Source organism: Monodon monoceros, unplaced genomic scaffold (genome assembly GCF_005190385.1).
Source record: "Monodon monoceros isolate NGI ecotype Baffin Bay Population unplaced genomic scaffold, NGI_Narwhal_1 Super_Scaffold_14, whole genome shotgun sequence".
NCBI lineage: Eukaryota > Metazoa > Chordata > Mammalia > Artiodactyla > Monodontidae > Monodon > Monodon monoceros.
In genome coordinates this window covers 27,982,609-27,997,683 of record NW_021703770.1, presented here as the reverse complement: position 1 = coordinate 27,997,683, position 15,075 = coordinate 27,982,609, and the positions used below count along the sequence as shown (strand labels likewise).

General features: G+C 32.9%; 1 protein-coding gene across 12 annotated transcripts in view; it reads left to right on the top strand.

Moving 5' to 3' along the window:
* Positions 1-15,075, top strand: part of OXR1 (oxidation resistance 1) — a 719,190-nt gene that overhangs the window by 674,341 nt on the left and 29,774 nt on the right. The window contains exon 1 of one of the 12 annotated variants that reach the window (XM_029222493.1): positions 8,174-8,807. The exons of 10 other annotated variants lie outside the window; for them this stretch is intronic. In XM_029222493.1, coding sequence (XP_029078326.1) covers positions 8,742-8,807 — 66 coding nt within the window. In that variant the 5' untranslated portion in view covers positions 8,174-8,741. Of the gene's footprint in view, positions 1-8,173; positions 8,808-15,075 lie in introns of those variants that run through there. One more of the 12 variants, XM_029222494.1, reaches the window with a different exon arrangement.

Genomic DNA, 15,075 nt, shown 5'->3' with positions numbered 1-15,075 from the left:
ATATTGGGTGAAGTAAATATATTAAAATTGATTTAACTTTTTTTTTTCCTTTTTTCATGTGTCCACTAGAAAATTTGTACTTGCATATGTCTTGCATTGTATTTCTCTTGTATAGTGTTGGTCTAGTGCCTGATAGCTACTAAGTACCTAAAAAGTTGTTGCTTTTTTTTTTTCCATCAAAAGCCTGTTGTTTACCTCAGGCCTCACTCTTGGTGTTGTACATCCTATGGGTTTCAAGAAATGTAAAACGACATAAAAAGTATTTTAAATGTTAAAAGGATGTTTTTTAAAAAAGGAATTTGACTAGAGACATATATAAAATAAGAGTAATTCAAAATTTCTACCTACGGCCGGAGAAGAGGTGACTTAGAATTTAGGATGAATTTATTATGAATTTATTTCATGCTAACATGAAATTTATACATTGAGGAAACTTCTGCATATGATAAACTCACCTCCTCTACTACTTCTCTTCTGTTTCCTTCCTGTCCCCCTACCTCTGTAAGTGGCATGAAAGCAGGGTTTTATGGGTTTCATACACTATCTGCAGAGCTAAGAACAGTACAGGCATATAATTCATCCTCGATAAATACTTACAGCATTAATGAATAAATTTGGACATAGATTAAAATAAATAATGAAACTTGTACTTATTAAAAATTGATCTGTATCCTAAAATAAGTTCTTATGTCACTTGTAAATATTTTGTCATAAAGCCATAGACTCTGGAAGTTGGAATTAACTGACAGTTCAGCCCCTCTCATTTTACATGTTACACTATTCTTGGTTCTGCTGTAATATATTTAATGATAAGAAACTTACTACCTCGAAGGGCAGTACTTTTCAGTTTAGGACAGTTCTGTTAGAAAGTTCTTTCTCTTAGTGAGTTTAAAGAAACATACCTTTGTAAGTTTAATACATCTGTCTTTGTTCTTCCTTCCAGTGCACATTAGTAACAACATATTTTTTCTATATACTATGATACTATGAAATTTTATTATCAAATATTAATATTTAAATATAATTAAATATTATTATTTATTATTATTATCTTCCTTTTTAATCCTCTACCAGGATTATTTTCCCTGGTACTTCTGTTTGACTTTAGTAACTCTTCTTTGATCTTACACTATCCTCATCATTACCCTAAAAGGATTCATCAACTGTGGCACCCCAAATTACTAAAATGTGCACCTTTTGTAGCAAGAAAAATTCTACAATATTTGAAACAATTTCAGATCCCAAATGTGCAAATTGAAAGTCAGTTCTGAAGATAATTAGAAAAGGTTGGAATTCAAGAATTAGAAATGATGAGAAAAGGAAAAAAAGGAGAGCAGCATTAGAGATTTGTACAGTGAATTCCAGAGAGAAGTGAGAGCAGCAGAAACCTACCTTTACTAGCAAAGAGAAAAGATAGCTAAATTTTAAGATTGTCAGGAGTAAGAACCCCTTAAGATACATTAGAACTAAGATTCCTGAATATTGGGAGAAAGAATCTAGAAATACTATACATGTAACTCAAGATGTGTAACAGATTGATGTTATTTAATATGTACTCTTTATCGTTCTAGTTTAGTCATTAGTCAATATAAATACAGTTAGCATAAAACATCAGGTTACCTCAACATTGTTTCTTTTTTAACCATACTGTCTTGAGTTTCTTAATTATGAATTCTTCTGCTGTTGGTAGTTTAATAACCCTACCTTGCAACTGAAAAGGAGCAATTGTAGAGTCTTCTGGTTTCTGCCAGTACTCAGTGCAAGAAGTCAGTAGAGCATGTTTACTGAGGATAATATTTTATGTGGGCCTTTGCAGTTTTGTGAGAAATATTACTTGCTTTTTTGATGGGGAGTGTTTTTATGGATGTTCACTGAAAAGGAAAATACACTAATGGCATTTCAGCAGTGTCAGGTAAAGGTGGGAAAAGATGCCTATTTTGACCCCTACTGTTTGCTGATGATTGTGCTTTCATTTGATTAATACATAAATACAGAGATTAATAGTATAGTGAATTTGCATGTGCCACTCAGCTTTCTCAACTTATTTTATCTGTAATCCTTCCTTTTCCCCAGTTCACATTTCTTCAAATGTGATAAAAATGTTTAAAATACACGTAATATGAATGTATTTTTACTGTTTGTTGTTTGAATTGGCATCCAACTAAGGTTTAGATGTTTCGATTAGTTAAAACGTCTCTTAATTCTCTGTAGATGTAGGTTCTCCCTCCATTTGTTTGCCTTGCTTTGCTTTTTTACCTTGTAATTTTAGCTTTTAAGAAATCATATTTTTCCTGTAGAATGTCCCATAGTCTGGATTTTGCTGATCACATCCCCACAGCCTTACTGACATGTTCTTCTGCCTTGAATTTCCTATAAATCAATATTTAGATCTATTGCATCCCACTTAATCATAGACTATTATCTTTATTTTACAGATAATTTCTCTAAGCTTGTTTCTTAAGCTTAATTTTAGCTAAAATCCTCAAAGTGGTTAATCTGTAATTCAGAGACTATACTCTTTACCACACCAAGTTCTCAACCTAGGCAGAACCTTTGAATCATCTGGGGGAGCTTTCAAAAATCTTAATACTCAGGGTCACCTCAGAGCAATTAAATCAGAAGCCCTGGGGTGGGACCTACTTATCAGTGTTCTTTTAAAGCTCCTCAGGTGATTACATTGTACAGTAGAGGTGGAATAACTACTGTACTACCCCAAGCCACCACTTTGGGTGTTGTGTTAAACATATATAATGCTAAGACAAAAGATACTTTCAGACTATATTGGTCATAATATACTTTAATTTTCAAGTGTTTGTCATGCAAGTTACAATGTATAAAACATTTTCAAAATATTCCGCTTATTTTGGTGTTGCATCTGCACACCAAAAACATAAATTTGCTTCACTGTGGAGAAACTTTCTTTAATCATTTATGCTTTGATTTTTAAAAAGATTTCTTATCAATAGTAGCAATCCTGACATAGTTACTTCAGGCATAGCTCCCTTACATACCAAAGGACTCCTATCACCTTATGTACTCAGAGGCACTACAAGGAAAGGGAAATCAAGAAATATACCAGGCCTTCCATACTTTTTTTTTCGTTGATCTGTGCCTGTTGAACTTATCTATCAAATGCGCTTTGAGGTTTGATGTACTTGACAAGTACCCAAGTGTCCAATGGTATAGTCTAAAGCAGTGCCTACCACAGTAAGCCTGAAATAACTTTGAAGCTTGTTTTATTTTTAAGGTTCATGTGAATTTTGCATTTATCTTCTTAATTTATCTGATGTACCTAAAAAACTTTAAAAGTTCTTATCATGAAATAAAAATGATGCTACAGTAATACAGATCAGTTTTATCCTATCAGCAGGTACCATGGCACATAACTACACCCCTCAGGCTTTATTACTCTCGACCCCAAATACCAACTTCAATAGGCACTCTACTAGAATCCTCTGAAAGTTTTAGGTTTCAGCTTGTCACATGTGTTGAGTGTACCAGTCTTGCTGGTTGATGACATGCCTCAAAAGTAGAACTTTTGAAGTTAAAATTGCTTGTTGTACCACTTCCTTTGGATTGACATCCCACTCCTTTTGGGATAAGAGCTGGCAGAAAAAGTTTTCAATTTTTTTTCATCTCTAAAGTTAATTTTATACCACTTGTAGTGCAGTATCTCTCATACTCCAGACCTACTAATTAAAACATCCAGTGGTCAAAACAACTAAGAAATTGACTTTATTAAATTAGCTTTAATTGATTTATTTAAAAGTTTACCTCCCAGGCTTATGTTTGTTGGTTAAATTTTAAAATACAAGTTTAGTAAGATTGTATCCCCAGGTTTATCCTTGTTGATTAAATTTTAAAATATGGATTTACTAAAATTACATGCCCATAGTAAATTATATAATGTATTAGTGCTTTTCATTTTTAAAAGCAATGATTGTTATTAGAAGATTACTCTGGTTTACTTCTTACTTCTTACACTTGCCAAAGTATTGATAAAAATATGTTCCATTCAGTGTTTGGTTTCTGATATGACTTGTTCATTTTTAGGTGCTTGACATTACTCACATTTTCTCAAATAATCAAAGCTTTCATTGAAGTGAAAGTGTAAGTGTAAATATATTGGCTGCTTATTAAATAAACCTGTACAAAGGTTTTGTAGTTACTCCAAGTATTTTAGAATCTGCTTTCTGGCGTAGATAATTTTGTAACTCATTTATAGGATCTTCCCATTTTGACATTAATTTTTAATGTTCTCCATTTTAGTTATATAAATTTAATATATTTAACCTAATCTTAGCAATTTAGGCTATAAAATTTATCATATTATATCCTTATTGATTTGGCTTTCCACTAGGATGTGGTAATCGTCATGTGGAATCAGTTCTGTTTTCTTAGTTGTCACTAATTAAGTAGAGTTATTGCCGTGGTTGTTTATTAGGTTTCTCAGAGAAGACTAACAGTTTGGTATTGCTGCAACTTCTAAGAAGCACCAGTATCAGGAGGCTTCAATTGTTTGATTAATGTTTTACTTCTTAAGCTGCCAAACAATGAGTATTCTGGTGTTCATTTTCTTAAACACATGGGTTGTTTTTTTGTTTCATTTTGTTTTTTAAATTAAAGCACAAGTAATGCCAAAATTAAAATTGAGTCAATATATAAAACAAAATTCCTGATCTCTTAGCCTAGCCTGAAAAATCCATACAGAATTGATTTTGTTCAAAATGAAAGTAGTCTCTATCTCTGAGTCACTAAGTAGAGGTCACATTTCTCAGATAAAAGCAATTAAAGAAGAATATACTTTTTTTTACATTGATCTAATCACATGGGATTACAAATCATAATGCCAAAGAAATTTAGTGAATATGAAAAATTCATAAATCAAAAGCATTAAAAACAATTAGAATTTATGAGTTAATACAAATTGTCTTATATAATATTTCTATATTGAGTATTTTTTAAACCTCTTTATTGAGGTATGATTGATATACAAAAAGCTGTGCATATTTAATATAGACAACTTGATGAGTTTGGAGACAAGTGTATATTCATGCAACCATCACCACAGTCTATGCCGTAAACACTCATCTCCAGAAGTTTCTTCTCACCTCTTTATAGTTATTATTTTGTAATAAGAACACTTAACATAAGATTTACATTCTTAGCAAATTTTCAAGTATATAGTACAGTAGTATTATAGGCACTGTGCTGTAGAGTAGGTCTCTAGTTCTAGGCTATTATGTTTTTTCATATTAGCATTTAGCACCCAGGAGTCATTATGGTCTGTTTTGACTATTACTGATGTTAACTACCTCAGGAAAGTATTGAACCAATGCTTTGCTTTCCCTATTAATAATCTATCTCAGTTACTAGCCAAAAGCTATAGACTATAAAATTTCTATTAAAGCACAAAATGTCTAATTGATATTGTGAGAAGGGATGAATGAATGACAGACTATTTTATGATTTTAAAAATTAAAATATTACTTTAAATATTGAGTAGGGTAGATAATGTATTATTGCTTCTAGTAGACCACTCCCAACTTAGAGGATATCAGATATAAGGTAATTCAGTAATTTCAGCCCTGATAAAGAAAGTAAAGGGAAAAACATTAAGTTGAATATGTGAATTATGAGAACAGATTATGTTCAACCTTAAGCTGGTTATGTTTTTAAAAGTGCTTCATTTTATAGCCTGTCATTTTACATTTTTAATGCTAAATTGACATCTGCTTCAAGCCCTGGGGTGTCTAGACAAATTTAAATGACCTAGCATTATGTTTTCTGAGTATTATGAAAAAAGAAAGGGCAAGAAGGAGATTTACTGAGCTCATTTTATGTCTGCTAGGTAGGTATTGTATTTATTAAATGGAAGCATTTGGCTTCAAGAAACAGAAAATCACACTTAAAATAGCTAGCTTAGACCAGTTGATTTTTCTTTTTCAATTGAGGTATAAATAACATATAACATATTAGTTTCAGGTGTACAGCATTATGATTTGATATTTGTATATACTGTGAAATGATCACCACAGTAAGTCTAGTTAATCTTTTTTGTGATAAAGACTTTTAAGATCTATTTATTCTCTTAGCAACTTTCAAATATATAATGCAGTATTATTAATTATATTCACCATGCTATATATTATATCCTCATGACTTATTTTATAATTGGAGGTTTGTACCTTTGAACCCCCCTTCACTCATTTTGCCCTCCCCAATGCCACCCCCCAACCCCCTGGCAACCACCAATCTGTATCCTGTATCTATGAGCTTCATTTTTTGTTGTTTTAAATTCCACATATAAATGAGGTCATATGATATTTGTCTTTCTCTGTCTGACTTATTTCACTTAGCCAATGAACTCAGGGTCCATCCATGTTGTCTCAGATGGCAAGATTTCAGTCTTTTCCTGTTTTTGTTTTTGTTTTTGCCTACGTAGTATTCCACTGTGTATCTATACCACATTTGCTTCATGCATTCATCCATTGATGGACACTTAAGTTGTTCCCATATCTTGGCTATTGTAAATAATGCTGCAGTGAACATGGCAGTGCATGTATCTTTTAAAATTTATGTTTTCATTCTTCAGATAAATACCCAGGAGTGGAATTGCTAGATCATATGGTAGTTCTATTTTTAATTTTGGGGGGAACCTCAAAAAATATACTGTTTTCCATGGTAGCTACACCTATTTACAATCCCACCAATAGTGCATAAGGGTTTCCCTTTTCTCCTTTTTCTTGCCAATGCTTGTTATATCTTGTCTTTTTGATAATAGCCATTCTGACCGGTGTGAAGTGATATCTCATTGTAGTTTAGTTGTTTTTCAAAGTGTGGTCCCTAGACCACAACCAGCAGCAATAGTATCTCTGAATTTGTTTAGAAAGTACAGGGAATTCCCTGATGGTCCAGTGGTTGGGACTCTCTGCTCAGGGCCCAGGTTCGATCCCTGCTCAGGGAACTAAAATACCACAAGCTGCAGCGCAGCCAAAAAAAAACAAACAAAAAAAAAATTAAAAAATACACATTCTCAGGCACCATTGCAGTCGGCTTATCAGAAACTGGTTTTGGAGCCCAGTATTCTGTTTTAACAAATGTTCAAGTGATTCTGGTGTGGGCTAAAATTTGAGACCCACTGGCTTAGATCTTTAAGAACCCATCCTGTCTAGGTATGGAGCCAGCCTTCTCAGAAACACATGGCTGAAAAGATACCTTAGCAAAATCAAAACTGTATTAGGAAGAAGGTGTGGAGATGTATGCTGAGTAAGACAACCAATGAAATAGGCTATCCTTTGCATGGTGCATGTGTGTATATTTTTTAAAATCTCATTTAAACCACATTTTGGTATGCATGTATTTCTAATTCTAGAAAATTCGGCTGGAAGTAATGATAGGTTTTCAGAAGAGCACCCCACTACCACCAAATTATCTAATGCTGTTGGTGTGTGCCGAGGGAGTGCAGGGATGGGGGTTGGCAACCACAGTTCACTATGTATATAATTGAACCCTGTATTGTAAAGCTGGTGTGGAGATGGGTATAGTGTGCCTACAAGGGACTGTGGGAGAGAGATCTTAAGGTAAGTGTGGTGGAGCTGGTGGGGGAGTTAGGGGGGTGACTGGTATGAGTGGCATGGCAGGGTGGATATTCATCAGGGGGTGTGCTGTGTCTTGTGCATGCACGTGCTGGAATGTGCAGGAAGGAGATGGGGGGGTGTGGGTATGGTGCGGCGTTGTGTATACTAGAAAGGTAGCTGTGTGTGTGTGAAGGGTGGCACTGTGTGCACAGCTTTGTGTGTACACACAAGTAAAGGGGGAGGAGCAGTCTTAGCTTAAAATGGAAGAAATATTCAGTATATCATATGGCATTGATATTCTAGTTAAAATTGAGGTAATCTAGGTGATTATAGTTTATAGTCATAATATAAAAATTATATAATATAAATATATTAATATTTATAATAATATAAAAATAATCTTTAAAATTCACTTATATTCAGGATACCCCTGGTTAGTGAAGTATACATAGGCATAGTAAATATAAGTACTTTTTCAAGAAACTAGATGTTAGAAAATGCAGTTTAAAAATGGACTGTGTTAATACTAAAAGGAATTTTCAGATCACACTGAATATCTGTATAGGATTTATTTGTAGTAGATTGGCTTCATTTTTACATAGTCATTCTAAAAGTTTGAGGATTGAAGGGTCCTCAAAGGATGTTTTACTGCTTAAAAAATACATGTAAGATGAAATTTTATAGGACTCTTAGATGTAAATGAGGAACAGAATTTTATGACTGTATGAGCAAATAGTAAAATGTTAATTCAAATCATTTGTGTACTTTGGGAGGGACTCTGGAAACTGTACTGATTACTTTTTTATGACTGGGTTATTTTTAGTATATTTCTTAGTGTACTGGTATTTGGAAATACATGCTCTGTATCTTTAAGCTTTTGAATCCTTTCTCTGCACATTTGGGTACAGTGCAACCAAACTTAAACATGGGAAATCCTCTCTTCCCTCCCCAGCTTTACAGTCTCCACTCAGGACTATCTTTGCAATGGATACTACTTAGTGATTAGCTCTCTGTCTTGTCAATCAAATCTTTGTCTCCAGCAAACTGTTTTGTCACTGTAGTAGGGCTCTTGTGCTAGAAATGTATTTTTGACAGAGGAAGAATGCTTTTTAAAACAGTTCTTAGGAGATTTGATGTAACTTAATTTGCCCTGGAAAGGAAATGTCTCGTCTCTGGTATGGGAAAAAGGGAAGAAGGCATCAACCAATTAATCAAAAATATACTCTGGTAAATCTTAGTCGATGATTTCAGTTTCTATATTTATTAGTCTTTGTATGGTGACATTCTGAAAAATTGTATAATTTAAAAGTTTAAGTATAGAGAATATTTATAGAATACAAAATTGTATGATTATAAAAGCGTACCTTAATTTAAGCTATTTCTGCTAATCATAAATATCTTCAAAAAGGAAATGAATAAGGGACTGTAATTTTGGTTTGTGGAAGTGTTTTGGTTTTCCTGTTCTACATCAACAGGAAGTTATCAAACCTTTATTACTGCCTTAATTTTTAATTTAACTTTGTAGGAAAATATTTGGAATTTTTGTTTTGCTTAAAAATAAATTTAGTAGAACTATCTTAGTGAATTAACTTTAGTTTTTATTGACTGGATCCCAGACTAAATATAATTTTGTGTTTTAAGACTATTATTTTAGCAATCCAAGAAAAGTCTTTCTCAAGCTATCCAAAAAGTTTCAAGCATTGTTGCCTAATACAGAATGATAATGATACTCTATGATGATAAATGATACTCTAATAAAGAAATATCTAACTCAACCTTACTAATTTTAAGAATCCTAGATATTTTTCAGTATAAGTATGTATGCATTATTTGTTAGAAAATGTATTGCCAGTTGTTTTTTCTTTGGTAATTTAAGATTATATCTTGCCTTATGAATATTAATTTTATTTTTACTGAGATTATAGATGATTTAAATGAGACTAGACATATACTTAGAACCGGGAGTGACTTTGGAAGATGCCCCCAAAGCAGCTTGCCACCCTTAAATGTTAAACATGTAAAACTATCAAAATGATTTCCATTGGTGGTGGTGTAATTTGGCTCGAGAGTACTTTTTTATGTCTTTTTATTTTTAAGTTGAATGATTTCAAGTTTTTGTTTATGAAACATCAGCACAGAGTGGTTTAGGCATCTGAAATGATTGGATTTGTTAAAATTCTGATCAGGTTATCAGATTAGCCAATTAGCATAGCTTTTTTTTTTTTTTTAAACCAAGAACAGTGATGCTATGCATGTATTTTTTTGATTTGCAGTTTGAATTAACATTTATCATTAGTTTGCTAATACTGTAATATAGTTTAATTTGTTACAAATACAGGCAAAATGTGGATATTTTGAACTTTATAGGTCATTATAATGTACATCACACACTTATAGTCACCAATTCCTTTTTAACCTCATAGGGAGCTGTTATGTTATTTTTTCAGATATGAGAGCGTGCTTCTCACTGGTCCTCAGCTCTGCGCGTAGAGTTTATATATGTTGTTTCACTTAACCTTCACAATAACCTTGCAAAGTCAGTAGTATTACTTCCCATTTTAAAGGTGAAAATTCATATCGAGTGGTTTACTGAACTAAGTTGTCATGGAGCACAGAGACAGCTAGACCCTAGCATATTCATTACCTCGCCAGGATGTCTTTGAGAGTTTTATAAAATGGTACAATACATTATGATGTGTCTTGGTGTGTAGACAAGCGCAAGTCCCAGTTTTCTAGCTGTTCTCCTTGCTTTGGAGTAGAAATCCTAGAAGCTGTAGGGTAGGAGAAAGGCTTAAGGAAATACGAATTAAAATGATAGCAGTTCTTTTACTTGTTTTGTAGATTGAAATTTCCTCTAAGATTCTGCCAGAGAGGGAGCTCTTCCACTTTAAAACTGAAAATAAAAAATAATTTTTCTAGGAGTATAACAAATATTTTAGAACAAATAAAATTTCTCGTTTTTGGACTTCGTATTTTGTAACTTCTTACAGTTCTTCATAACTTTACTCAACTGATTAGTAGAATGGTATTACTTAAGTAATAAATAGTCTTATAGCTAGTATTGATATGGCCATATATCTATGTAAACTAGGACAGTTTTCTAAATGCTTAGTAACTGTGTGTTAACCAGAGATAGATTATTTGCATTTTGTAAATGAATTAAAGTCTCAAAGATAATAGGATTAATAGTTAGAATATGCTCCAAAATATATGGAATAAAGTTAAACCTTTGCCAGTTAGCTTGGGTGAGAACCATGTTGATGAAACATGATTAACTTTATCTTTTCCTTATACGTTTTTTATTGAGGTATAGTTGATTTACAGTATATTATTTTCAGGTGTACAACATAGTGATTCAAAATTTTTGTAGATTATAATCCATTGACAATTATTATAAAATACTGGCTATGTTCCCTGTGCTGTACAATATATACTTGTAGCCTATTTATTTTATACATAGTAGTTTCTGCATCTTAAACCCCTACCCCTGTATCACCTCTTTCCACTGATAACCATTAGTTTGTTCTCTATATCTGTGAGTCTGTTTCTTTTTTATTATATTCACTAATTTTTTAGATTCCACCTATAAGTGATAACATACAGTACTCGTTTGTCTCTAACTTATTTCACTAAGCATAATACCCTCTAGGTTCATCCATGTTGTTGCAAATGGCAAAATTTGGTTTTGTTTTTTATGTTTTTTTGGTTTTTGTTTTTTTATTTTTTTAAAAAAATTTTGTTTTTACTACTACTGAGTAGTAGTCTTTTGTATATACACCACATTTTTAGGCATTCATCTGTTGATGGACACTTAGGTAACTTCCATATCTTGGCTAAATTGTAAATAATTGTAAATAATGCTGTTAGGAAAATTGGAGTGCATATATCTTTTCTAAGTGTTTTTGTTTTCTTTGGGTATATACCCAGGAATAGAATTGCAGTTCTTTTTAGTTCTCTGAGGAACCTTCATTCTGTTTTCCACAATGGCTACACCAATTTATATTCCCACCAAAAGTGTGCCAGGGTTCCCTTTTCTCCACATCCTCGCCAGCATTTGTTAATTTGTGTTCTTTTTGACGATACCCATTTTGACAGGTGTGAGGTGATATCTCATTGTGGTTTTGACTTGCATTTCCCTGATGATTAACAATGTTGAGCATCTTCTCATGTGCTTGTTGGCCATCTCTAGGTCTTCTGTGGAAAAATGTCTATTCTGGACTTCTGTCCATATTTTAATTGGGTTTTTTGATACTGAGCTATATGAGCTGTTCATGTATTTTGGGTATTAACCACTTATCAGTCATATTATTTGCAAGTGTTTTCTCCCATTCAGTAGGCTGTCTTCGTTTTGTCAGTGGTTTCCTCTGCTGTGCCAAAGCTTTAAATTTAGTTAGGTCCTGTGTGTTTATTTTTGCTTTTGTTTCCTTTGCCTGAGGAGATGGATCCAAAAAAATAATTCTAAGATTCATGTCAAATAGTGTTCTGCCTAGTAGTTTTCTTCTAGTAATTTTATGGTTTCTGGTCTTACATTTAGTTCTTTAATCCATTTTGAGTTTATTTTTGTATATGGTGTGAGAAAATGTTCTAATTTCATTTTTTACATGCAGATATCTAGTTTTCCCAGTACCATTTATTGAAGAGACTGTCTATTCCCCATTGTACATTCTTGCCTTCTTTGTCATAGATAAATTGACCATATGTGGGTTAATATTTGGGTTCTCTGTTCTGTTCCATTGATCTATGTGTCTGTTTTTGTGCCACTACCATACTGTATTGATTACTGTAGCTTTTTAGTATAATCTGAAGTCAGGGAGTGTGACACCGCCAACTTTGTTCTTCTTTCTCAAGATTGTTTTGGCTATTTGGGGTCTTTGGTGTTTCCATACAAATTTTTTAAATATTTGTTCTAGTTCTCTGAAAAATGCCATTGGAATTTTGATAGGAATTGCATTGAATCTGTAGATTGCCTTGGGTAGTATAGTCATTTTAACAATATTAATTCTTTCAATCCATGAACACAGTGTATCTTTCCATCTGTTTGTGTCATCTTCAATTTCTTTCATCAGTGCACTACAGTTTTTCAAGTATAGGACCATTACCTCCTTAGGTAAGGTTATTCCTAAGTATTTTATTATTTTTGATGTGATGGTAAATGAGATTGTTTCCTTAATTTCTCTTTCTGTTAGCTTGTTGTTGGTGTATAGAAATGAAATAGATCTCTGTATATTAATTTAGTATCCTGCAGCTTTACCAAATTCATTGATGATCTATAGTAGTCTTTTGGTGGCATCTTAAGGATTTTCTATGTATAGTGTCATACCATCTGCAAATAGTGACAGTTTTACTTCTTCCTTTCCAATTTGTATCTCTTTGTTTTTCCCCTTGTTTAATTGCTATAGTTAAGATTTCCAGTACTGTGTTCAATAAAAGTGGCAAGATTGGGCATCCTTGTCTTATTCCTTATCTTAGAGGAAGTGCTTTCAGCTTTTCACCATTGAGTATAATATTAGCTGTGAGCTTCTCGTACATGGCCTTTATTATGTTGAGGTATGTTCCCTCTATACCCACTGTCTGGAATGTTTTTATCATAAATGGATGTTGAATTTTGTCAAAAGCTTTTTCTGCATCTATCAGAATGGTCATATGGTTTTTATTCTTCAGTTTGTTAATGTGGTGTATCACACTGATTGATTTGCATATATTGAAGAATCCTTGCATCCCTGGGCTAAATCCCACTTACTCATGGTGTATGATCCTTTTAATGTTTTGTTGGGTTCGGTTTTCTAATATTTTGTTGAGGATTTTTGTACCTATGTTTATCATTGATATTGGCCTGTAATTTTGTGTGTGTGTGATATCTTTGGTTTCAGTATCTGGGTAATGCTGGCCTCATAGAATGAATTCAGAAGTGTTCTTTTCTCTGCAGTGTTTTGGAATACTTTGAGAAGAATAGGTGTTAACTCTTTGCTAAATGTTTGGTACAATTCACCTATTAAGCCGTCTGGTCCTAGACTTTTGTTTGATGGGAACTTTTATTACTAACTCAGTTTCATTACTGGTATTTGGTCTGTTCACATTTTCTCTTTCTTCCCGGTTTATGCTTGGGAGATTGTACATTTGTAGGAATTTGTCCATTTCTTCTAGGTTGTCCATTTTATTGTCATATAGCTGTCCACAGTAATCTGTTATGATTTCTCTTCCTTTTTCATTTCTGATTTTATTGAATTGGGCCTTCTCTCTTTTTTTCTTGATGAGTCAGGCTAAATGTTCATCAGTTTTGTTTATCTTTTCAAAGAACCATCTCTTAGTTTCACTAATCTTTTCTATTTTTTTTTTTTAGTCTCCATTTCATTTATTTCTGCTTCTATCTTTATGATTTCTTTCCTTCTACTAACTTTGTGTTTTGTTTATTCTTTTTCTAGTTCTTTTAGGTGTAAGGTTAGGTTGATTATTGGAGATTTTTCTTGTTTCCTGAGGTAAGCTTGTATCGCTATTTACTTCCCTCTTTTAACTGCTTTTGCATCCTTTTGATTTTGGATCATTGTGATTCATATTCATCTGTCTCCAGGTATTTTTTGATTTCTTCAGTGATCCATTGTTTGTTTAGTAGGATATTGTTTAGCCTCCATATATTTGTATTTTTTTGCAGCTTTTTTTCTTGTAGTCGATTTCTAGTCTCATATCACTCTGGTCAGATTAGATGCGTGATAGGATTTCAATTTTCTTAAATTTACTGAGGCTTGTTTTGTGGCCTAGCATGTGATGCATCTTGGAAAATGTTTCATTTGCACTTGAAAAGAATGTATACTCTGCTGCTTTTGGATGCAGTATTCCATATATATCTATTAACTTCATCTGGTCTAATGTGTCATTTAAGGCCGGTGTTTCCTTATTGATATTCTGTCGGGATGATGTAAGTGGGGTGTTAATGGCCTACTGTCAGTTTCTTTCTTTATTTCTGTTAATATTTTCTGTGTTAGGTGGTCCTGTGTTGGGTGCATATATATTTACAGTTGCTATATCTTCTTCCTGGATTGATCCCTTTATCATTATGTAAGGCCCTTCTTTGTGTCTTATAACAGCCTTGTTTTAAAGTATTTTGTCTGATAGAAGTAGTGCTACCCTGACTTTCTTTTGATTTCCTTTTGCATGGCATGTGTTTTTCTATCTCCTCATTTTCAGCCTGTGTGTGTCTGACTTCTTAAGACAGCATATATACAGGTCTTGTTTTTGTATGCATTCAACCACTCCATAACTTTCGATTGGAGCATTTAGTCCATTTACATTTAAAGTAATTATTGATCTGTATGTACTTATTGCCATTTTGTTAATTGTTTTTGCAGTTCTTTTTTGTTCCTTTCTTTTGTTCTCGTCCCTTGTGATTTGATAACTATCTTTAGTGTTACATGCAGATGCCCTTCTCATTTTTGTGTGTGTATCTGTTACAGATTTTTGGTTTGTGGTTGTATAAAAACCTACCATGAGGTTTTTATAC